This window comes from Oryctolagus cuniculus, chromosome 1 (genome assembly GCF_964237555.1).
Source record: "Oryctolagus cuniculus chromosome 1, mOryCun1.1, whole genome shotgun sequence".
In the NCBI taxonomy this organism is placed as follows: domain Eukaryota; kingdom Metazoa; phylum Chordata; class Mammalia; order Lagomorpha; family Leporidae; genus Oryctolagus; species Oryctolagus cuniculus.
Window position 1 is genome coordinate 65,678,454 of NC_091432.1, and position 23,036 is coordinate 65,701,489.

Sequence of the window (23,036 nt, forward strand, 5' to 3'; positions counted from 1 at the left end):
GAAGGCGCGGTAAGCCTTTACCAGTCTGCTCTGAGCTCCCCAGAGGACATACATGTATGTTTCCTGCCAATTGCCCTGAGCTCCCTGAGGAGATTGACATTGTGTTCCGACATGACATGACGGAGGCTATTAAGACCTGCCCGTTGTTAGCAATAATGGTGATAAAATCCTACCCGGAGCCCTTTGCAGCATCCGTCACGCCTCTGGGGAGGGCAGGGCTGCTGTAGCGTCCAGGGCGATCCCTCTGGCTTGCAGGCGCTCCACAGATACTTGTAATAAACGCGCATGGTAGGCCTCGGTGTGAGCGCAGGTTGGGGCTGCATAGCGAATCCACACGGGGTAGGCACGTGCCCACAGCCGACACGCCCCAGGGAGAGCCTGCTGGGGGGACTTTAATTAGCTGCTGGCCTTCAGCTGCAGCACTTCCAGAATTTTGGAAACGTTTACCCTCCCCCGCCCTGTCCACCGGCCCCAGCCAGCTCATTCTGTGTCCTCCGCTAGGTGGCCTCTGCCCCCCATCTACCTGGCAGAGACTCTCAGGGCGGCACTCATGTCTGGAGCTCCTGCTGCTGCTCCCCCCTCACCCCTCTGCTTTCACAGGTGTCAGCCCCGCGTCGCACTCCTCACCCCTGTATTGTTCTCTGGTCTTTCCCCATCTCATTGCCCACACTCCTTACTCCATCTTGGTGTCCGCTTCCTAGAGGACCCAGATGGGAACATCGTGGGTCCAGCTCACCAAATGTGCATTTTTCATGAGGGCTTTGGGTCGCTCCTGGGAGGGAATCCATCCTCAGGCCAGTGAGGAGTAGGCAGTGTGGGACCCGGGAACAGGCTCTTTATTTAAACTCCAAGCGAAGTGAGTCCCAGCTCCACAGGACGTCATGCAGATTTGTTCCTGGGCTTCAGCGCGTTCCTACCTGAATGCCAGCACTGGCTTACGCTCAGCCGTTTGTGGAGGGGAAATGGGGAAGCATCGGTGAGGCACTGGCAAACCGCTTTATTGAAGACTCTGAGTTGACGGGCGTAATACTGACCAGAAGCCCATGTGACAAAGCAGAGCGGGATGGTGGGCAAGAGAGGGTGTTTTCCCCCCTCCCGACATCGCAGGCGGCGGATTCCATGGACTGGCAACTCCAGGCATCTCCTCGGTACAGCCTGTCAGGCCCCCTCCAGGTCTCCTGGGAGTTAAGAGGTGTGTTTCTCAGGGAGCCAACGTCCTTCCTTAACAGGTGGAGATGAGCGGTTGCAAAACTCTATGTAAATTTGAATCACAGACTGTGGGCGTTGCGAGGGATTATAGAGATCACCCAGTCTGCTGGTTTACAAACTGTGTTGCGCAGAGATCCTTAAGGGCCTGGGGAAGAAGTGCTGTGGATGATATCTAACAGGTGGTAGTCACAGAAGGGGAGAAGAATTCATCTGATGCCAGCAGGTATTTGTTGAAAGTAAGGGGATGATCAATGAATCCGTCTAGGTCCAGTGGCCGAGAAACGAAGGAGCTGAGAATCTGGATTTCTCAACTTCTTGTGATGCGGTGACTGTGAGCGTATTACCCAGAGCGGAAGGAATTCGGGGGTCATGCTTATGTTTTGTCTCCGTATCCCTCCTCCTGGGACCCAGCCATGTTGGATCTGCCTGTTGGATGCAATGCGGGTGACTTAGTCTGCTTTTCCTGGAATCTGGTTTTCATTATTTTTGGATCCTTGGGCCCACAAGTCAGCCGAGATGGGGATGCTGATGGGAGGAGTGTGTTTGCTTCTAATTTAGAAAAGAGCAACCACGCCCCACAGATCAAAACCCACGGGCATTTCGGTGGCCCTGGAGCAGTGTGTGGAGCGCCGTTCTGCAGGCGTTCTAAGAGGTATTTAATCCGCTCCTGGAAAGGACTCCATAGCACACGCTCTGGGGAAATGTTCCATGTCATGTCCCTGCCTTGGGGATCCATGTTGCGTATAGAAAGAGCCCTGCAAACGACGTCTAAACCCTGGCCCAGTGTTTTACAGAGATGTTGATGGAAACGGTTATTCACGGAATGCCTGTCATCGCACACAGCATACTTGGGAAAGGCTGGGAGCAAAGGCCTGGGTGGTGGCCTTGGCTGTGCCACAAACTTGCATTTTTATTTTCCTCTTTGAACTTTGGTTTCCTCACCTGCAAAAGAAGAGCATCAACGACCCAGACAGAAGAAAGGACGCTAGTCCACTGCACACCTACTGTGTGCCGGGCACTGGACACGCCATCCGGCCTCATGGGCTGAAAAGCCTTATGCTTGGTTCAGTGCTCCAATGCAGGGCCGGCTTCGTGTGGGAGCAGCAGCTCAAGCCTCTGCTTGCGACATCTGCATCCCGTGTCAGTGCTGGCTTGAGTCTTGGCTGCTCTGCTTCCCATCCAGCTCCCTGCTAATGTGCCTGGAAGGCAGCAGAGGGTGGCCTAAGTGCTTGGGGGCCCCTGCCACCCATGTGGGAGACCAGGATGGAGTTCAGCCTGGCACAGTCCTGGCTGTTGTGGCCTTTTGGGAAGTGAACCAGCAGATGGAAGCTCTCTCCCTCTCGCTGTAGCTCTGCCTTTCAAATAAATAAATAAACTAACAAATAGATCTTTTTAAAAATTCTCTGTTGTCACCATCTTGAAATTCTTAATGATGCTTGAACGAGTGGTTCCACAACTTCATTTTGTGCTGGCTCTGAAAATTACATCGCTGGCCCTGTGCCCAGTATCTCCAGTCTCTTATCAGTCTACTGAGAGTGTGTGTCTACTATTATTGTGATCTACTGGGTTAGACAGTGTCCTTCAGAGGGACAGAGCAATGGGACAGATACAGATGGAGACAGATGGACACAAGAAGGGGCTGCGTTAGGAAACTAGCTAGGGGATTGGCACTGTGGTGTAGTGGGTACAGCCACCACCTGCAATGCTAGCATCCCATATGGGTGCTGGTTCGAGTCCTGGCTCCTCCACTTCTGATCTAGCTCCCTGCTAAAGCACCTGGGAAAGTAGTGGAGGATGACCCAAGTGTGTGGGCCCCTGAACCCACGTGGGGAAGTCTGAAGAAGCTCCTGGCTCCTGGATTCAGATGGGCCCAGCTTTAGCCATTGCAGCCATTTGGGGAGTGAACCAGCAGATGGAAGACCTCTCTCTCTCTCTCCCCCACCCCCCGTGCCTCTGCTTCTCTGTAACTCTGACTTTCAAATAAATGAATAAGTCTTTAATAATAATAATAAAGAAATTAGCTGCCATGGTTATGGCAGCTGAGAAGTCCCGTGACAGGTGAACCTCAGGCTGAAGATGCCTGGATGCCCAGAGCAGGGGGCAGTCCAGGTCCAAGGGCCTCTGTACCTGGGAAGCTGATGGTAGAACCCTCAGCTACCTGAGAACATGGGGAGGGCATGGCTGCTGTAATTCCCGAAGTCCCAAAGCTTGGAGTTCTGATGGCCAGGGCAGGAGATGACATCCAGCTCTTGGGGAAGAATCCAACTTGCCTTCTGCACCCTTTCTCTATAGGCCCCCTCGCCAGTCGGATGGTGCCTGCCCTCAGAGATGGTCCCTGCCTCGTCCATGCTGGCTCACAGGCCAACCTGCTCTGGAAACGCTCCCACAACACACCCCAAATAATGCTTTCCCAGGTTTCCAGGCATTCCTTAACGCAGCCACGTTGATGCCTAAGAGTCACTGCTGCATACACAAGTGGACGCTGACGTTCAGAGAGGTTAAATAAATTGCTTAAGGTTACGGGGGGGAAGGGATAGCAGAGCCAGAATTGCCACGTGCCCATCTGGCTCCGAAGCTTTTGTCCTCCCTCTAGACCAGCAGCTGGGACAAACAGTCTATGATTCTAAGATCGTTTTGTCCTTTATTTTTGCAGACAGAGAGAGAGAGAGAAATTCTAATCCACTGGTTCACTGCCCCCAAATGCCCTCAAGAGTGTCTCAGCGTTAGGCCAGCACCAGCCCATTTTGTTCTTCAAACCGCTGCTTGATCTGCTGCACTGCTGAAATGACAGACTGACTGTACCAACCCCATTCCCTCTGAGCACGTGCCTGGCTAAACGAACGCCAGCAGAGGGCTGGGGAAAGCACAGGACTGCACAGGTTATGCTGCTGCTTCTCTCCATTCCTATGTACCCTCCACTGTTTGGAATTCCATGTGTCAGAGCTTTCAGAACCCCTGAGGAACAGAGAGAGCAGTGGGTGGAACAAACAGGTTTTGAAAAAGCCTTGATTGATGGGAGTAAGTTTAGGATGTGTAATGGCACAGAGGCCCTGGTGCTAGGATATTGGAACAACCTAGGATGCTGGTGTCCTTGGGACAGTAAAAGAGAAGGAAGCAGACGTTTCCCCCTCCTAGTGTAAAGTACTATGCTAGGTGCTCGCCAGCTCAAAGACAAAAGGCTACGCGCAGTAGTGGCTGCAGAGCTGTAGTGTGGCGCCATCTAGTGGAGAGTTCTTACTTAAGGACTAGAAACCGTCAGCACCACCGTCTTGCTGAAACCACTAACTTCTTTCTATGGTCTGTCTTCCCATCCCTCTGCCATTGTCGACACAGATGTTGGGACAGGCTCAGCGCTGCGACACAGTTCTCTAGGGAGAGATGGATTTCTGGGAAGCAGGCTGAGCTGGAGAGTTGCCTGCAGAAGGATTTTGGGGGCATGTGCCCGGGAAATGCATGAGCAAGAAAGCGAGGGTAGGAGTTGGGCAAAGCAAGGAGCTAACCATGAGGTTAAACTGGAACCTCTGCGGATGCTGTGTGGAGCTGAACCACACTTTGTGTCCCTGCTGCAGACCATCGGGGTGGGGAGACGCCTCCAGGATACTGCCCAGCACAAGGTCCGAACTCTCATTTTCATTCCCCTTTTCTTTCCCACTCACCAGTTCCTGACTGCCTTGCTCCCAGGAGCCCACGCTCCATCACCGTTCAAACACAACCACACGTGGGCTCTCTGGTTTCATCCAGGCAGATCCTAGTTTCTTAGTCGCACATGAAAGAGGACTATTTTTCTTTTTCCTACAAAAAGGTTGGCTGAAAACCGTGCTTGTCTATGTCTCCTGCTCCTTGCCCAGTATCTTGATATTGCCTGGAGAGGCCAGGCCAGACTCCAGGATGCCGGGGGAAAAAAAAAAAAAAAAAAGAGCACAAGGCACACTCCCAAGACAGACTTAGCTACACTCAGCAGGCTCCCAGCCCCCACCCCTGAAAACAAGAGCGAGTCAGGGCAGCAGCACTGCGTGGGGGCAGTGGGGAGAGCCGAGCGAGGGTGACCAGCTGTCTATCAGAATGCATTCTCTTCCTCCCCGCTGGCAAGTGTTTGACGGGAACCGGGCTGTCCAAACGGGCACCTCGTTTGCCAGCTTCCCAGGCACCCGGCGTGGCCATGTTGGCCAAGCCCTCCTCAACGGAGCTGAACAGGAGAAATAGTGCAGCTTTGGAATGCATCGGTGGCCCTGGGCGCTGGTTCCTTCTCTCTCCTCACTAGTCGGAAGTGCTTCACCAGAATGACCTGGGGCCGGCGCCACGGCTCACTAGGCTAATCCTCTGCCTTGCGGCGCCGGCACACCGGGTTCTAGTCCCGCCGGATACTGTCCCGGTTGCCCCTCTTCCAAGCCAGCTCTCTGCTGTGGCCAGGGAGTGCAGTGGAGGATGGCCCAAGTACTTGGGCCCTGCACCCCATGAGAGACCAGGAGAAGTGCCTGGCTCCTGCCATCGGATCAGTGCGGTGCGCCGGCTGGCCACGGCGCGCTGGCTGCGGCGGCCATTAGAGGGTGAACCAACGGCAAAAGGAAGACCTTTCTCTCTGTCTCTCTCTCTCACTGTCCACTCTATCAAAATATATTAAAAAAAAAAAAAAAAAAGAACGACAGGTTGAAGGTGACAGTCACTGTCCTGTTTCCTTGAGTGGCCGAGTGGCCCAGAGCCACCTTTGCACCGCCTAAACAAATCCTACCACTGCTTCCTATCCTGCCTAGGGGTAGGAGCACCCTCCGAAGATCACCCATGAACACTGCCCATCCTGCTTCTGCTCCACCAGAGTGGTGTCTGTCCCCTCCCCCCTCCCCTCACTTTCGGGTACTCAACTCATGGGTTCCTGCTTGGTTCTATTTGGTATCTTATTTTTTTTAAAGATTTATTTATTAATTTGAAAGGCAAAGTCCCAAAGGTCTTCCATCCGCTGGTTCACTCCCCAAACGGCCACAATGGCAGGGCCTGGGCCAGACTTAAGCCAGGAGCCAGGAGCTTCTTCCGGGGTCTCCCTCATGGGTGCAGGGGCTCAAGCCTTAGGTCATTTTCCATTGCTTTCCCAGGCACATTGGCAGAGAGCTGGATCGGAAGTGGAGCAGCTGGGAAACAAACCGGTGCCTGTATAAGGTGGCCACAGGCCAGCCGGCCCCTTATCTCTGGTCTTTATTTGGTAGGTGTTTCTTGTCGCTGAAACCAAGAGACATTCCCAAGTCCTGGCACTCTGCTTCCACCTCTACTTGCCCAACAGCTACCGTGGGTGCCGATGAAGCCCGCACCGTCCCCTTCAGCGGCCGTGTCCAGTGTCAAGCGTCAGCCAGCCGCTGCCTGGCTCCCCAGGTGTTTGGCCTCAGCCAACTGCGAGCTCACCTGGGAAGTTACAGGCTCTGGGAGCAGCCGGCAGCACCTGTGGGGAAGGAAAATTAGCTGCCAAAGGTGGGGCCAATTCCCATGATGGCAACTGAGCTTCAGAGCCTCGCTGGGGACCACTGCTGCCGACCCCCCACCCCCACCCCCAGTGTCTCCCTGCTGAGCCTTCTCCCGCTGCAATAGCTCACAGCTGCCACCTCCGACACAGGCCTGCTCCAGGCCGCCTCCTGCCAATCCTGCTGGGGCTGGGGGTGGGGCGGGGGGAGGCCCACAGCCGCCTGCTGATGGATTTGGGGGCACAAAAAGCCAATCCCTCGCCCCAGGAGGCGGTACTTTTGCCATGCGGTCTATGCCCCAACCATAAATAACAGCTCCTTGTGGATCCAGCCAAGGACTGGACGTGACCTGAGGGAGACACATTTTGGCTCCTGCCCTTTCCTCTCCACCTCACTCTTCCCAGGGCAGGCATTTCCCGACAAGTGCCCCATCAACAAACGCCTGCCTCGGCTTCCGCTCCCGGGGAACCCAACAATGGGTTCCTGGTATCCACGTCTCCCTCATTGTCCCAAATCACTGCCCCATTCCTTTCCAAGGACTGCTCAGATCCATAGTGCCTGTTGATGCTGCAGGCCCTCAAGTGGGCTGAGGGCACATGATGGCGCTCAATGAAGAACAAGTTGGGGCTGGTGCTGTGGCGTAGTGAGTAAAGCCGCCGCCTGCAGTGCTGACATCCCATATGGGCGCTGGTTCAAGTCTTGGCTGCTCCACTTCCAATCCAGCTCTCTGCTATGGCCTGAGAAATCAGTGGAAGATGGTTCAAGTCCTTGGGCTCCTGTACCCACGTGGGAAACCCAGGAAAAGTTCCTGGCTTCAGATCGGCACAATTCCAGCCGTTGAGGCCATCTGGGAAGTGAACCAGTGGATGGAAGACCTCTCTCTTTCTGCCTCTGCCTCTCTGTAACTCTGCCTTTCAGATAAAATAATTAAATTTTTAAAAAGACCAAATGAGCCCTTTTATAAGCTATTGTCAGGAATTCCTACAGCATGGGGCACTGTGAGGGCTTTAAAAGCTGGCTGTCACAGTGTCTAAACTATTAGACCAGCATATGATGCAAAGGGAAGCTCTTACGTATTGCTGGGTGTTCTTGGTCTGCTTATGTATTCAACCTAGTAGGCGCTCAATAAATAACATCTATCTGTTGAATTTCTGCCTTGAGGGCTCAGGGCGATGTGCTGGGATTTGGCCAGCAGAGGGCAGAATTGTACAAAGAGCCTAGGGTCTGGTGGGACACTGGGCTAGTGGGATTGTGGGGTAGCGGACAGAGCTTCCAGACAGTTGGAGGGGGCAGAGCTGGGGGACGGTCCTGAGAGGAGTGACCACATCATGGAATATTCGGGTGTTTACATTATACTCCCTTAAAAATCTTACGACGTTTTGAGTTGAACTCTCAGGACTGAGATATGCTGAGTTTGTTTGGGAATCCAGACAAGAATGAGGGGCTACTTCAAGAGGCTGTGCGTCGGGATCTTAAAAGATACGCTTATTTTGGGGCCCCAAAACCTGAGATCTATGCATAGCTTTTTCTTTTTTTTTTTCTTTTTTTTTTTTTTTTTGACAGGCAGAGTGGACAGTGAGAGAGACAGAGAGAAAGGTCTTCCTTTGCCGTTGGTTCACCCTCCAGTGGCAGCCGTGGCCGGCGCGCTGTGGCCGGTGCACCGCACTGTTCCAAGGGCAGGAGCCAGGTGCTTCTCCTGGTCTCCCATGGGGTGCAGGGCCCAAGCACCTGGGCCATCCTCCACTGCCTTCCCGGGCCACAGCAGAGAGCTGGCCTGGAAGAGGGGCAACCGGGACAGAATCCGGTGCCCCGACCGGGACTAGAACCCGGTATGCCGGCGCCGCTAGGTGGAGGATTAGCCTATTGAGCCGCGGCGCTGGCTAATGCATAGCTTTTTCATAATATGCATTTTCCATGAGCTTTTATGAAGACCACTCGCTATATATAATTTCTAGTTTTTTTTCTTCAAAACTAAATGTATCTTCCCATTCCATCTCTGCACAGTCTTGAAGCCCCATTGTAGTTACAGATCCCAGGGCCTGCAGTGCCTGTGTTGAGCTTGTGCACGCACTCCTGTCCTAAACCCCTTTTCCTGCTTATGCTCATCCACAAAGGGCTTCTGTAGTTTGCAAGCAAAATGTATTGTTATTATTATTAAGCCCTGTGAGTGTGAGTTCTGGGTGAAGAGGAGCCTCCTCCATAGCTGGGGCCCCTGGAGCCGCGGAGCAGCCTTCCCTGTCCCACACCTGCTTCCTGCCCCACCTCTTCAGCCAACCTACCACCCTCCAAGGGGAGCCCTGACATTTCTGCCCCCAACTTTCTATTCACCCAGCCCATGCGGGTCCACCCTCTGAGAGCTCCGCCGAAGTGCCCCCTTTTTCTGGCTCCCCTAAATCCAAGTCCATCTCGCTTCTGAAAGCCCTCATTGCAGTCACTGGTGGGCTCAGCCTCATCCCGTGTCCTACTAGACAGTTAGGGCTGGGTGGTCTCTGTAGCCCTCCTCAGTCTGCCATCTTCCCATAGCTCATGTCGCCGTAGGGAGGCCCCCTCCTTCTCCCTTAGGAAGAGATGGGGAAGGGCCTGAGCACAGATCTGAGGGAATCAACAGAACAGCTCATGGGCATTTATTTTTTGCACAAGTGGAGTCAGCGTTGCCCCCACCCACATGTCATACAAGTAACATTAGTCCATCAGCCTATGATGTGGAAAGTCACCCGTGAGCCTATTCCTCAGAGACAATAGCTTTCCTGATATTCTCTGAGTTTTGCTGCACGCTAACATGTATATTTCAACGGGCTGGCTGGGACCACCTGGAGATTCTCACCCCTCAACCCATTGCAATCGACAGGCAGACCTGTGGGTGCTTCCAGCCTGGGCTCTGGGGCCAATAGCTATGAAGCACCCAGCGGCCACACTGCATGCATCAGCTTGAACCACGTGGAACTGCTCGTGCCCAGCTCTCCTCCGCCTGAGAGCGCAGCACACGGTCCAGCCTAATGCACAGGAACCCGCAACGTCAGAACCGGCAGAGCCCTAGGAGAGACCCCAGCCTATTCCGCCGTGCTGAAGAGGGACGGGGCAGGGAGAGCAGCACCCAGCCTGAGCTCACACCACGTTGGTGGTGCAGTGAGGGCCGGTTCTCATTCCGTGGAGCCTGCCTGTCACTCTGCTTTTATTGTGATAGTCTTGTGGGCGTGATTATCATCTGCTAGAAGCAGATTTCAATTTGGATCAGAGAATGGCTCGCAGAACTCGACTTAAATGGAAGCAGCTACGTTAGAGGTGGTGAAGCCTCTGTGACTGGAGACGTGGCTGGGAGGGGCCCCATGATGTGGCTAAGAGGCAGTGACCCTCGGTGCTGATGAGCACACATTCTGGGCCCCTGGGCAGCCGTCAGCCTAGCAGGCAAGGTCGTAGTGAAGACACCAGCATCCTTGCTCAAAGCACCAGGGTGCAGTCCCAGCTCTGGCTGCTGACAGCAGCTTCCTGCTAATGCAGACCCTGGGAGGCACTGGTGATCACTCAAGTCATTGGGTTCCAGGGACTGGCGCTGTGGTGCACTGGGTTGAAGCCCTGGCCTGAAGCGCCGGCATCCCATATGGGCGCCGGTTCTAGTCCCAGTTGCTCTTCTTCCAGTCCAGCTTTCTGCTGTGGCCTGGGAAAGCAGTAGAAGATGGCCCAAGTCTTTGGGCCCCTGCACCCACGTGGGAGACCCAGAGGAGGCTCCTGGCTCCTGGCTTCGGATCGGCGCAGCTCTGGTTGTTGCGGCCAACTGGGAAGTGAACCAGCGGATGGAAGACCTCTCTCTCTCTGTGTCTCTACCTCTCTCTGTAACTCTGTCTTTCAAATAAATAAAATAAATCTTAAAAAAAAAAAAGTAATTGGGTTCCTGCCACTCACATAGGAGAGCAGGATTGAGTTTCTGGCTCCTGGCTTTGCCCTGGTCATTGCAGGCATTTGGTGAGTGAACCCGCAGATGGAAATTTGCGTGTGTGTGTGTGTCTGCCTTTCAAACACATTCCCCCCCACCTTTTTTTTATTTCACAGGTAGAGATAGAGACAGTGAGAGAGAGAGACAGAGAGAAAGGTCTTCCTTCTGCTGGCTCACTCCCCAAATGGTCGCTATGGCCAGAGCTGCGCCGATCTGAAGCCAGGAGCCGGTTGCTTCCTCCCGGTCTGCCATGCGGGCGCAGGGACCCAAGAACTTGGGCCACCCTCCACTGCCCTTCCTGGCCACAGCAGAGAGCTGGAGTGGAAGAGGAGCAACTGGGAGTAGAACTCGGCACCCACATGGGATGCCGATGCCGCGGGAGGAGGATTAACCAAGTGAGCCACAGCGCCAGCCCCTCAAATACATTTTTTAAAAAGGATTTATTTATTTGAGAGGCAGAGTTACAGACAGAGAGAGGGATCTTCCATCTGCTGGTTCACTCCCCAAAAGGCCACAATGAGCTGGTCTGAAGCTAGGAGCTTCTTCTGGATCTCCAACACGGGTGCAGGAGCCCAAGCACTTGGGCCATCTTGCACTGCTTGCCAGGCCATTGCAGAGAGCTGGATTGAAAGTGGAGCAGCCAGGACTCAAACTGGCACCCATATGGGATGCCAGCACTGCGGGCGGAGGCTTAGCCTACTATGCCATAGTGCCACCCCCCCCATTCAAATTCATGTTTACAAAACAAAAATATTCAGGGTCCTGCACTTGTGCGGGCTCCTTCTTAACCTAGGAAGGGCTCTAGCAACACATTAACATGGTGGTGAAATTTTTGTGATATTTAAGGCAAAGTAATTTAGAACTTTTTCATAGAGAGGGTCTTCAGGGTTGTGTAAGCTTCTGGCCTGGACCCCCTCGTGAGTGGCACACCTTTAAAATTCACCAGGCAGGAAGACCAGAGCCCCTAGGCTGTGACTGTGGCATCACTGCAATTCTGCCCCTTTTCTTTGCCCTGCTTTCATCATGGTGGGGCAGGGGGAGAATCACAAAGGTTCAGCACGTTGAAAACATAAAATGGAGACTTAGTGTCGATAACATTATTCTGTTTTCCTACCTTGGATAATCATCACTGTTTCTCATAGTTGTTGAAGACCATACACACACACACACACACACACACACGCATGCATCCCACACACACACACGCATGCACCCGCATGTGTCCCTGGCACATTTTCCTGTTTCGTTGGCTACAGCCCTCCCCGTCTGTCCTCCAACCTTAGGCTCCCATTGCTCCAGCCATTGGACCCCTTGTTGGTCCTCATCTTTTGGTACCTCTTTGTATTGGGCTCCTACTGTTTATAAAGTCTTCTTGGCCTGGGAAAAAACACCTGCCCACAAAGCCCAGATCTGCTGGTCCCCTCCCTCAACCCCAGTGGTGGCCTCCTGTAGCTCTGTGTCCTGTTGGCCATACAGTGAGGGACACTCAGGGCTGCCGCGGTCCACAGCTGAGTTCGGGGGGGCCCTGGAAGACAAGTCATCTGGTGTCTCGATCGTCTGCTGTCCCTGGCCCCTCCCCTACATCAGATCATAGACACCCGGTTCTTGATGTACACGTGGTAAGGGTCACTCCGCTTGTCCACTTTGCGGGAGCGGGTGTATCCTAGGATGAGGCTGCCCACGGTGACAGCAAACAGGAACATGACGAAGAGGATGTACATGTAGGAGTTGTCGTCCCGGCCAGGGAGCCTGGCCTGCTGCTGCTCTGTCTGGTTGTCTGGCCCTGGCCCTGGCCCTGGTGCTGGCCCTGGTCCTGGCCGGCAGAGCAGGTTGCTGTGCAGAGTGGCATTCAGAGCCTTGAGCACAGAGTGCAGGCTCTTGTACCAGGCCTCAGTCCCGTTGGTGGCCTCCATAGCAACAGAAGTTGAGGGGGGCTGAGGAATCCCAGGAGGCTGTAGAGCGAGAGCAGAGAGAGACGATCGCTTCTGTTAGCGGCAGCGCTCAGAGCCCAGCTGCAACCCCAGCCCCAGAGTTTGGTCTATTTGTTTGTCTGTCTGTCTTCTCTCTGGTCCACGTGCTCAACGGAGGCGGGGACTGTGCCTGCGTCACTCACTGCTGCATAAAAGCACTGATTGGGTGCTCGATCAACACTTGTGGAACAAGGGCCGCCCCCACCAAGGGAGCCCCTAGGACTCTCTTTTCTAGGATTCGGATTCTTAGGCTGGAGGCGCTTCATCTAACTCCTTCCATTTTCTTCATGGGGAAACTGAGGCCAGAGCCTATCAGTGGCTTGCCTGTGACCACAGAGAATATTAGTGGTCAAGCAAAAGGGGGCCCTCTTCAAGGCCAGCTTAGAGCCCCATCCATACCCACACCAGCTCTTGGCAGAGTTCTTTGAACACAGAACTTGGGGTATCAGCCAGGACTGGTCCACGCTCTCATGCAAGACTTTGGGGCCTTCCGCCATCCAGGACTTGGGCTGTCTTGTCTTGATGGAGGAGGGGAAAAGAGCAAGGGCTCACGGAGTTAAGACCCACGAGGCACAGGTTCTCATCTGCAACCGTACTTGTAAGAAATGTGTGCCTTGGGGCAGGCATTGTGGCACAGTGGGTAAAGCTACCACGTGCAATGCCGACATCACACAGTGCTGGTTCAAGTCCCGGCTGCTCCGCTTGCAATCCAGCTACCTGCTACTGCACCTGGGAAGGCAGCAGGAGATGGCCCAAGTGCTTGGACTCCTGCCACCCATGTGGAAGACCAGGACGGAATTGCTGGCTTCTGGCTTCAGTCTGGCCCAGCCCCAAGTGTTGTGACCATTTGAGGAGTGAACCAGTAGGTGAAAGATCTCCCCTCCCCCTTGGCTTTCCCTCCCTCTCTTTGACACTGTCCCTTTCAAATAACTTGATTAGTTAATTAATTATTTTTTTTTTCCAACAGGCAGAGTGGACAGTGAGAGAGACAGAGAGAAAGGTCTTCCTTTGCCGTTTGTTCACCCTCCAATGGCTGCCGTGGCCAGCGCGCTGCGGCCGGCGCACCGCGCTGATCCGATGGTAGGAGCCAGGTGCTTCTCCTGGTCTCCCATGGGGTGCAGGGCCCAAGCACCTGGGCCATCCTCCACTGCACTCCCTGGCCACAGCAGAGGGCTGGCCTGGAAGAGGGGCAACCGGGACAGAATCCGGCGCCCCAACCGGGACTAGAACCCGGTGTGCCTGCGCTGCAAGGCGGAGGATTAGCCTAGTGAGCCACGGCGCCGGCCTAATAATTTTTTTAAAGTGTGGTTTCTTCTTCCCTCTCACGGTCCAGTGGTAAGCAGCAGCAGCACAATGAAATGAATGCCTCAGCGAAGCAGTCACCAGCCACTGTGCACCATGGGTCCCAGCCGAGTTCCACGCCGGGCTCTCAGGGAGGCCCAGACTGAGGCCCTGCACACAGGCTCAACACCAGCTCCACTGTGATGCCAGGTACAAACCAGGAGCTCCTGCAGCATAAAAGAAGCGGCGAATTCTAACCAGGGCTCAGAGCGGATATGGCAATGGAGGCCTTTGAGTCGGAGCTCTCAGGAGGCAGGAAGGCCCGGGAAGGAAACAGAGGAGTGAGCAAAGGCAAGAACGCACACAAAATTAGAAGGGTGGAGCGTAGCATGAGGAAGCTGTACAGTGAGCGGCGACCTAAGGCAGGAGAGGCCCGCGGGGACCACGGGGTGGGGTGGGGTGGGGCCCTCGAGAGCCACGCCCAGGGGCTGGCACCTGATCCTGATGTTGCAGAAGAGCCACGGAGTGGTGGCAGAAGTGGGCGCCCGAAAGGATCAGCTCTGTGCTGGAAAGGACACTGTGGCTGGCGGAGCGGACACACGTGGAGGCAGGGGGCGGAGTTACAAGGATCTTGAAAGTGTTGATGTTCCAGAAGCAGAGCAGGGCTGAGGGGATGACGAATGTGATGTGTGAGATGTGTCTTGGGGAGGGAATAGCTAATGTGAGGACCAGAGGGGGAAGGGGCTTCCGGTAATTCTGCGAGTAGATGACGGAGAGAAGCTGAGTGTCCGGAGGAGCCTGCTTTGAGGGAAATAATTCACTGCCCTGCTAGGGATTCAGTTTTCTCATCCGTCCACAAAAAAAAAAAAAAAAAAAAAAAAAAAAAATCACCAGGAGTTGTGGGTTGGGTATAGGGTTTCCATTTCACAGGATGAAAAAGGTTTAGAATCAAGTAAGATGACAGTTCAGATGCCCACTTTCCACGTCAGAGTGCCCGGGTTCAATTCCCACCTCCAGCTCCTGACGCTGGCTTCCTGCTAATGTGGACCCTGGGAGACAAGTGATGGGGTTCCTGCCGCTGCCACCCACGAGGGAGACCTGGGCTGAGTGCATTGCAGGCATCTGGGAGGGAGCCAGTGGATGGGAACACTCAAGTGCTCTCTCTCTCTCTCTCTCTCATTAAAAGTTCTAACTTGAGATCTGCTGCACAATGTGAACACAGCATAACTGAGTTGTAGTCTTTTTTTTTTTTAGATTTTTATTTATTTATTTGACAGGTGGAATTACAGACAGTGAGAGAGAGAGAGAGAGACAGAGAGAAAGGTCTTCCTTCTGTTGGTTCACTCCCCAAATGGATGGCGCAGATGGAGCTGCGCCGATCCAAAGCCAGGAGCCAGGTGCTTCTTCCTGGTCTCCCATGCAGGTGCAGGAGCCCAAGTGCTTGGGCCATCCTCCACTGCCTTCCTGGGCCACAGCAGAGAGCTGGACTGGAAGAGGGGCAACTGAGACTAGAACCAGTGCCCATATGGGATGCCAGCGCCACAGGCTGGAGGATTAGCCTAGTGCACCAAGACGCTGGCCCTGAGCTGTATTCTTAAACTGTTAAGATGGTATAGTTTATCCTGTTGCTTTTTGCCACAATTAAAACTTTTTTAAAAAGATAATCATCTTTTTAAAAGATGCAGTGGGTACTCCACTTCCAATCCAGCTCCCTACTAATGTGCCTGGGATAGGAGTGGGAAATGGCCCAAGTCCTTAGACCCTGCACCCATGTGGGAGACCCAGAAGAAGCACCTGGCTCCTGGCTTTGGTCTGGCCCAGCCCTGGATGTTGCAATCATTTGGGGAATGAATCAGTAGATGGAAAATAGCTCACTCTCTCTTTCAAATAAATCTTAAAATAAAATAAAATAAAATAAAATAAAATAAAAGGATCATCCCTGCTCAGCCTTACTCCAGGCCTGCTATGAGCATATACTTTTACTTTATTTTATTTTATTTTTTTTTGACAGGCAGAGTGGACAGTGAGAGAGAGAGAGAGAGAAAGGTCTTCCTTTTGCCGTTGGTTCACCCTCCAATGGCCGCCGCGGCCGGCACGCTGCCGCCGGTGCACCGCGCTGATCTGAAGGCAGGAGCCAGGTGCTTCTCCTGGTCTCCCATGGGGTGCAGGGCCCAAGGACTTGGACCATCCTCCACTGCACTCCCGGGCCACAGCAGAGGGCTAGACTGGAAGAGGAGCAACCGGGACAGAATCCGGCGCCCCAACCGGGACTAGAACCCGGTGTGCCGGCGCCGCTAGGCGGAGGATTAGCCTACTGAGCCACAGCGCCAGCCGCAGCATATACTTTTATTATGTTGAAGGAAATTTTATTTTTTTTTTTGTTTTGAGAAGCTAATCTACATAGAAAACACAATGGAAGCAGCACCCACAATACAGCTGGAGCCCCCCTTCCCAGGGCAATCGCCAGCACCGGTTTCCTTGCTATCCTTGGCGAGAGGTTTCAACCAACAGGATAGAGTGAGGGCGGTCTCCATCTGGAAAACTCACCGGGCAGCAGGCAAACTCGCTGGCTTGGAGTGGGCCTCAGGAACTTCCTGGTGGGTGCTCCAAGGCTCCTCAGCCCCTTAACCTCTCTACAGGATCTCCATGCACACCTCTGGGGTCTCAGTATTGGCATCTGAAGCTGGGAAGGCCCAGAGCTGGCAAACAGGGAAGGAGGCAGAAGAGGAAGGATCTGGTCACACAGAAGGAACTTCAGGACCGGGGTAGATCACCCAAGGGTTGTGCAACAGTCTTGCCACAGGCTCCTCTGACCCCTCCCAATTCGCCTGCTCTTCCTGCTGTAGCTGGGTCACAGCAGCCCAGGGTTGCAGTCACAGGAACTGTGCAGTGGCCCTGGGGCCTCCGACTGCCGGCCCCAATTCCAGGCTGACGATGTCTTAACTTGGGGGACTTTATGAGAGACCTCGATTTACTGTGTGGACTCCTGCTCAACTACAAGTTAACATCTGCAGCCTGGAACAGTCCTTGTTTTCAAAGTACTGGTACTTTAGCAAGAGCCTTTTAGAAACCTAAGGGGATGATGAGCGTGGTCGAATGACAGTCGACAGCTCGGGGAGATGCACGTGTGACAAAACTAGATTTTGAATTTTTTTGCATCAAAGTAAATGTATCTCTTAATTCCATTTTCCTTGAACTTCTTGAAGTGCCCCCCAAGAGGTGCAGCATGGCTTTGTCATGGAGATTCAAAGCCCCTGCAGAGGCTGGAAGGGGCTCTGTGCCCATTGAGTCCAATGCCCGCCCTCACTGTACAGAGAATGGAAACGCAGGGAGCTGTCAACTCAGCGGCCATCTGTGTGACTGTGGGTGTGAGTTCCCCTTTCTGGGCCTGTGCTTCTGCCCGCATCTACAAAACGAAGGGGTTGCAGGCAGCCATAGCAGCCTGGGCAGTGGCCATCACAAAACCACGCTGCCAGGGAGGGGAGGGGAGAGGGGAGGTAGAGGGTGGGTGATCCCATTGGCTGGTGGGAGGGGCTCTTTCTAGAGCCCCTCAAACCCCCAGACAGAGAGGGCTGAAGATTTCTTCCCTGTGGGTTAAGACACTCTTGCACCTGGGCCTGGCTGACCCCTAACATCCCAGCCTCCATAAACTGAGCCCCGGATGGGCTGACCTGTTGGGTTTTCGCTCACCTGCCCCAGGGGTCTGGCCTGGGGAGGAGAGAGGTTTTGAGCAGAAAGTGGGGGCAGGGGTAATGTGGAGGACAAGACCGATGAGGAGGGGTTCAGGGAAGGGAACAGAAGTTCCCAAGCCCTTTCATCCCTCAGGTCCTCCTGCCAGAGCCACTCCAGACAGACCCGGATGTTTGCGGTTCCGATGGGAGGAGGAAAGAGGCCACGGAGCTGAGTTTGGGTGGGGGCAGGGCCTGGAGGTGCAAGGGCATCCTGTTTGGGTCGGGAGGGGACAGGCTGGTTCTTTATGAACTGCCCCGGGTGCCAGGTCAGGGGTGGCGGAACCCCTCTGAACTCCCTGGCTTCCCTCTCTAGGCGATGCACTGAGTGAGACACCCCTGGGAGGGGGCGCACACAGCTCCTGCCCTAGAGAGACCTCACCTTGAGACAGGGGATACAAATCAGGAAGGAAGGTCAACAGTTGCTGAGCAAGTTGAAAGGAACTTATTTATTTATTTTATTTTGTATTTGAACAAGAGAGAGAGAGAGAAAGAACATCTCCCTTCTGCTGGTTCACTCCCCAAAGCCCGGGCTAGGCTAGGCTAAAGCAGGAGTTGGGAACTTAGCCCAGGCTTTGCACATGAGTGGTAGGGACCCAACTATTTGAGTCAGGGTCCGCATTCGCAGGAAGTGGGAATCAGAAGCCGCGCCAGGACCAAATCCAGGCACTCCCATATGGGAGGCCAGCATCCCAAGCTTAACCACGAGGTGAAATGCCTACCCATGAAAGGGGCTTCACAAATGATCCAGAACAAAGGTCACAGAGGGGAAGTGCACAGTCCAAAATGACGCAGCAGGTGAGTAGCGGAGCGTGCACGAGCACCCAGGTCCCCGGGGGCCACTTGGTGCACCGTTCCCTCTCATCTGAGCTCATGTCACCCCAAGCACAGCCTCCCTGAATCAGGGGTCACAACTTCTTCTAACGCCACCCCTGCCTGCAGACTCTGGGCAATCTTGGCCCGGGGCCCAGGGCAAAAGGAAATGGGTCAGCTCTCTTTCCTTCATGTCTCTCCTCCAGGGCCCCTTCTGCTCCAGACCTGCCCCGGGGCCCTGCAGGAGCGAGGCTCATTCTCCTCGACCACGCATGGGATGCACGCCGAGGCCGTCTCACCACCACTGCGGGCTGGCGGACTGCTGCGGTGGGAGAGGGGCCGAAGGTGCAGGCCGGGACATCTGCGTGGAGGGAGACACGGGAACAGACCCTGAGCTGGAAGGGAACTTGGTGATCACGTGGTTGGTGCAGCCCCTTCATTCGAGCAGTAGAAAACAGAGACCACTTCCACCCGGAGCAATCACTTGCTCACGGGCTCACAGCTGCAGCCTAGGACCAGAAACCAGGTGTCCCCTTCTACTGTCAGCTCCCTGCTGCCTGCAGAGTGAGGTCTAAACTCCTCTCATTGTCATCCAGACTCCTTTAGCTGTGCTCGGCCACTGGCCCTGGCTCTCTACAGCTCTCCCCAGGACTCTGAGCTACAGGCCACTCTCCAGCCACACCTCACACTCACACACCTCCTGCCTTTGCTCAGGCAAAGGCGATCATTCCCTTCCACTCTTTATCTTCCCAGCCAACTCCTGCTCCTTCCAAGACCAAGTTCCAGCGTCACTTCCGCACACCTCCCCCTTGAGCCACTCTCCTCCACACTCCCTGCCAAGCTGGTCTCTCCCCCTTGTCTATCCCAAAGTGCTTTGCACAAAATCCTATTAAAGCAGTGTGCTGTATTGACATTGTGCATGTATACGTTTGTGTGCGCATGAGCGTGGGTACACATATGCCTATTAAACTGTGTGTCCGAGGCCTCAGGACTATGACCTGTGCTTCACACATTTCTTTATTCTCCAGGCCTGAGCACATATAAAACACCCAAGAATGAATGGATCAGCGCTGCCTCCTGCAGTGCGTGCACATACAGTCATGAGAACAGCCCACAACACTGTTTTTTTTTTTTTTTAAAGCAACCTCAGGGCAGATTCTATTTGGTCTGGAAAGGGAGGCTCAAAGAAAAGCAGCCGCCTTGCTCAGGTGGGGAGGGTTAGGCGAGGAGGAAGTCTACACCGCCTTGGGGAGCCCAGACGCTTCCTGCACCTGCGCCCCATTTAATCCAAAGGGCAAACATTTTTGGCCCAAAACTCCAGCAATGGCTTTGTAACCCTCTTCCCTAAGTACCTGCCCAGGGTGTGGCTTGCCAAATGCACTCGGTCCAATTCCCTTAGCCTGTGATCCTGCCTTTCGGCGGTGCCGTTCACAACTCCAGTCTTGGCTGCACGCTAGGTGCGTGACCTTGAGCCCTGCATTCAGTCCCTCTGAACCTCACCCTGAGACGGGGATAATTACCCCTGTGCTGCTTATCTCAGGCAAGAACTGGAAGAAACCACAGGTGCGGACGTGCTATGTAAGAGAATGATTGGGCAGGCTGCCCCCACTACTGCCCTCTCTGTCTCATCCTCCCCACCCCCACACTACCGAGAACATTCTTAAGTGCCCCCTCCCCACCCAGGCTCTCCTTATCCTCAGAAAAAGGCAGGGTCGGGGTGGAGGGCTGAGGGTCTTGGCGTTTTTCTCGGTTTTTGGAAACGCTTACCTTCTTCAGCACCTGCCTGTGGCCCGCCCTCTCTGTCCATCCCCAAGGTTTCTCACCATGTAGGGGCACCCTCTGTGGTCCCAAGGCCTGCACAATACAGAGCACTGGAGCTGCCTCTCCACCCTGTTTGGCCAGGGCATCCAGCGTGTGTCCTGGTGAAGCCATTTCTGCACCCTGAGCCTTGTTCTTCCTCATCAGTAACATGGGGTTTAGCTTGCGCCCTCTTAGGAGGCATTTTGAGCTCCCACATATGAGGCTTCTGGATAGAAACGTGCTTGGAAACGCATGGAGGGAGGTAGGGATGGAGAGCCTCGTTGGTCTCCTGCAGTTGGCTACGGCTGCACACCAGGAAGGGGTGAGGCCTTGGACATTTACAGCACCCCTGAAGAGGAGACAGCCCCGGGCTACAAGTAAGACCCTGGGCTCTAATTCTGTCTGTCCCTGGTGCCCCCCCGGGCCTCAGTGGCCCCCTATGGAAATTGATGGAATAGCGAGGGGGATTAGGAGCAGATACTCACCGAAGGGCTGCACTCATGTATTCTCCAACTAGGGACTCCCGGGTCGCATGGGGCCCTGTGGGGGAGCAGGAGCAGGACGCCCATTTCGCAGGAAAGGGAAGCCCAAGGCGAGAACGGGCGGGCGGCTGGCTTGGGTTTGCAGCCTGTAAACCTGAACCCGTCCTCCGGACCCCCAGCCAGGCCTGTGTTGCCAAGAGCAAGGGATGCCTTTGGGAGTCCGGCGGTTTTCCTGAGACTGGGTCGGACCGGGTGCGGGGAAGTGAACTCGGCAGAGCCATCGGCTCTGCGCAGCAAGAAGCCGGCGCGGGGGCCCCCGAGGGTCATTTCCGCGTGCGCACTCTCAGCGCACAGGGACAGGTGTTCGCTTGCGTGCCAATGGGCGTGCAGGCACTTCTGTGTGGTTATGCCAGAGCCCGCGAGCACCGGCTCAAGCTCCGATGATTTCCCGACTGGGCGTGCAAGGGCCCCAGCCTCTCCGCCCCTCCACTGCCTGTGCCGCCCGCCCTGGGTCCGGGCGCTCGCCCGGGAGGCGTGGGCTCCGTAGTTGAGCAGCCCCCAGCTCTGGTCGCAGGTTCCAGGAGAAGGCGCTTGGCCCTCGGAAAGAAGGTGGGAAAACCCCGCATTCGCCAGCCTTCCCACCCCTGCGGGTGCGCCTTACCTACCTCTCTGCAAAGGCTGCGAGGCGGGCGCCCCGCCTGCTGGGTGGACACTGCGCCCCCTGCTCGGGGTTGCCCGGGCACTGCACGCCTCTGCGCCTTGCCGGCCCCGGAGCGCTGCCCCGGGCGCCCAACACCGCCCCGTGCCCTCGGGGCTCTGCGCTCCCACCCGCTCTCCGCTCCCTTTTCTCTCCCTGAGGGCGTCCCCTCCTCGGCCCTGCCCGGCCCCCAACACACCCACTGCTCCCGGGCTGGCTTTGAACGCCTCCGCCCAGCTCTCCGGCCTCACCCTGCTGTGGGCTCCCTTCCGTCCCCTGCAGCGCCTGCTTCCTGGACCTGAGACCCAAGGCTCCTGGCTCCCGCTTGGGCTGAGCCAGAGCGGCCTGAGGCTGATCTCCCCAAGAAGGCTGAGCGCTGGGGGCGGTGGGATCAGACTTAGCTCTGCTGTCTCTCGGCTGTGGCTGTGCCTGTGCGGCCGTGGGCAAGTCACTGCCCCCTCACTGGCCCTTGGCTTCCTCGCTGTGAGATGGGGCCAGTCCCACACACACTTGCTTCCCAGGCCTATGGCTGGGGTCAGAGGAGACCTTAGAGCCCGAAAGCTTAGCGACCCCTGAGTCCAACACCGAAAAGCTCTTTTCCAGGCGATTGCAGAGGCTCAGAGGCGGGAAGGGACTTGCAGGCTCTCACTAACCAAGTTGGTGGCCGAGATCAGACTCAGAATGCACCCACAGCGCCCTCCTAAGCTCCAGCACACGGGGGACTGGTGGCCCTGTTTGAGGTCACAGCTTAGTGCTCGCTACCCCAGAACACGCTTGGCGTTTCCGCCGCCAGGTCCTCACGCCCATGGTTGCTTCCTTGCTGGTGACATTGCAGGCTGCAGAAGACAAGCAGCCTGCCACAGCTGGGAAACCAGGGCCAGGAGGCTGGGGGCAGGGGAATGGCCAGCAGTGGGCTGTCCGGGCTCTACCAAAGCCCCCTGGCAGCCTCCAGCCTCACCTCCCAGTGACCAATAACAAACCCGGACCAGCTCTCAACCCTGCCAACCAAAACCGGCTCCAGGATATCGGGGGCCGGAACCCTCCATCTCAGAATCTAGACTCTCAGGGGGGCTGCCTTTTCAGAGACCTGCCGCGTGATGGGCGTTTTGTACAGAACTCCTTACTTCTGTGCTATGCGTTGGACCCTGCTGTGCCTCTTCCTCAGAGAAGTCATCTGACGCGAGGTGAGCAGTCCCGACTTGCAGGCGGCTCTGGGGCGGAGCATTTGACACAATTAACAGGACTGATTCCCCAAAGCCTCTGATGCAAAGGGTTGCTCAGCCTGCCTTCCTTCCCAGATCCTGCCCTTGGGCCTTGTGTTGACTTTGTGGGATGGTTTCTTTTTTTATTTTTATTTTTTTTAAGATTTATTTATTTTATTTGGAAGGCAGAGTCACAGAGAGGCAGAGGCAGAGAGAGAGAGAGAGGTCCTCCATCCGCTGGTTCATTCCCTTATTGCATCCACTCGTCAGCTAAATTGGAATATTACAAAAGCCAGTGACAGTCACCCATGAATTTTATTGAAAATGAGAGGCAAGTCTACCGGTCAGGACCGCCACTCCTTACCAGAGTGCAGCCCCCAACAGCGAGTTACACAGCTTTTTATAGTATTCTGTCCACTGGGGCTCATAATTTCGAACCAAACCCCTGGTATGCAGTGAACAATAAAAAGAAAACA

General features: G+C 55.1%; 1 protein-coding gene across 5 annotated transcripts; it reads right to left on the reverse strand.

Annotated features, from left to right (window-relative positions):
• Positions 1–452: 452 nt before the first annotated feature.
• On the reverse strand, positions 453–22,827 carry KCNE3 (potassium voltage-gated channel subfamily E regulatory subunit 3). 5 transcript variants are annotated; one of them, XR_011389249.1, is made up of 3 exons: positions 22,483–22,827; positions 16,386–16,537; positions 453–6,637 (listed from the first exon to the last, which is right to left on the reverse strand). XR_011389249.1 is itself a non-coding variant. In XM_008264060.4 (3 exons), the coding sequence occupies exon 3, from the start codon at positions 12,498–12,500 to the stop codon at positions 12,171–12,173; it is 330 nt and encodes a 109-aa protein (XP_008262282.1). In that variant the 5' UTR covers positions 12,501–12,539; positions 16,386–16,537; positions 21,327–21,490; the 3' UTR covers positions 9,260–12,170. The 5 variants fall into 5 exon arrangements, 2 of the variants coding, with proteins under 2 accessions (XP_008262282.1, XP_017200217.1); XR_011389250.1 differs by lacking the exon at positions 22,483–22,827 and adding an exon at positions 21,323–21,967; XR_011389248.1 differs by lacking the exon at positions 22,483–22,827 and adding an exon at positions 21,327–21,519 and having other exon boundaries at positions 5,847–6,637.
• Positions 22,828–23,036: the final 209 nt, after the last annotated feature.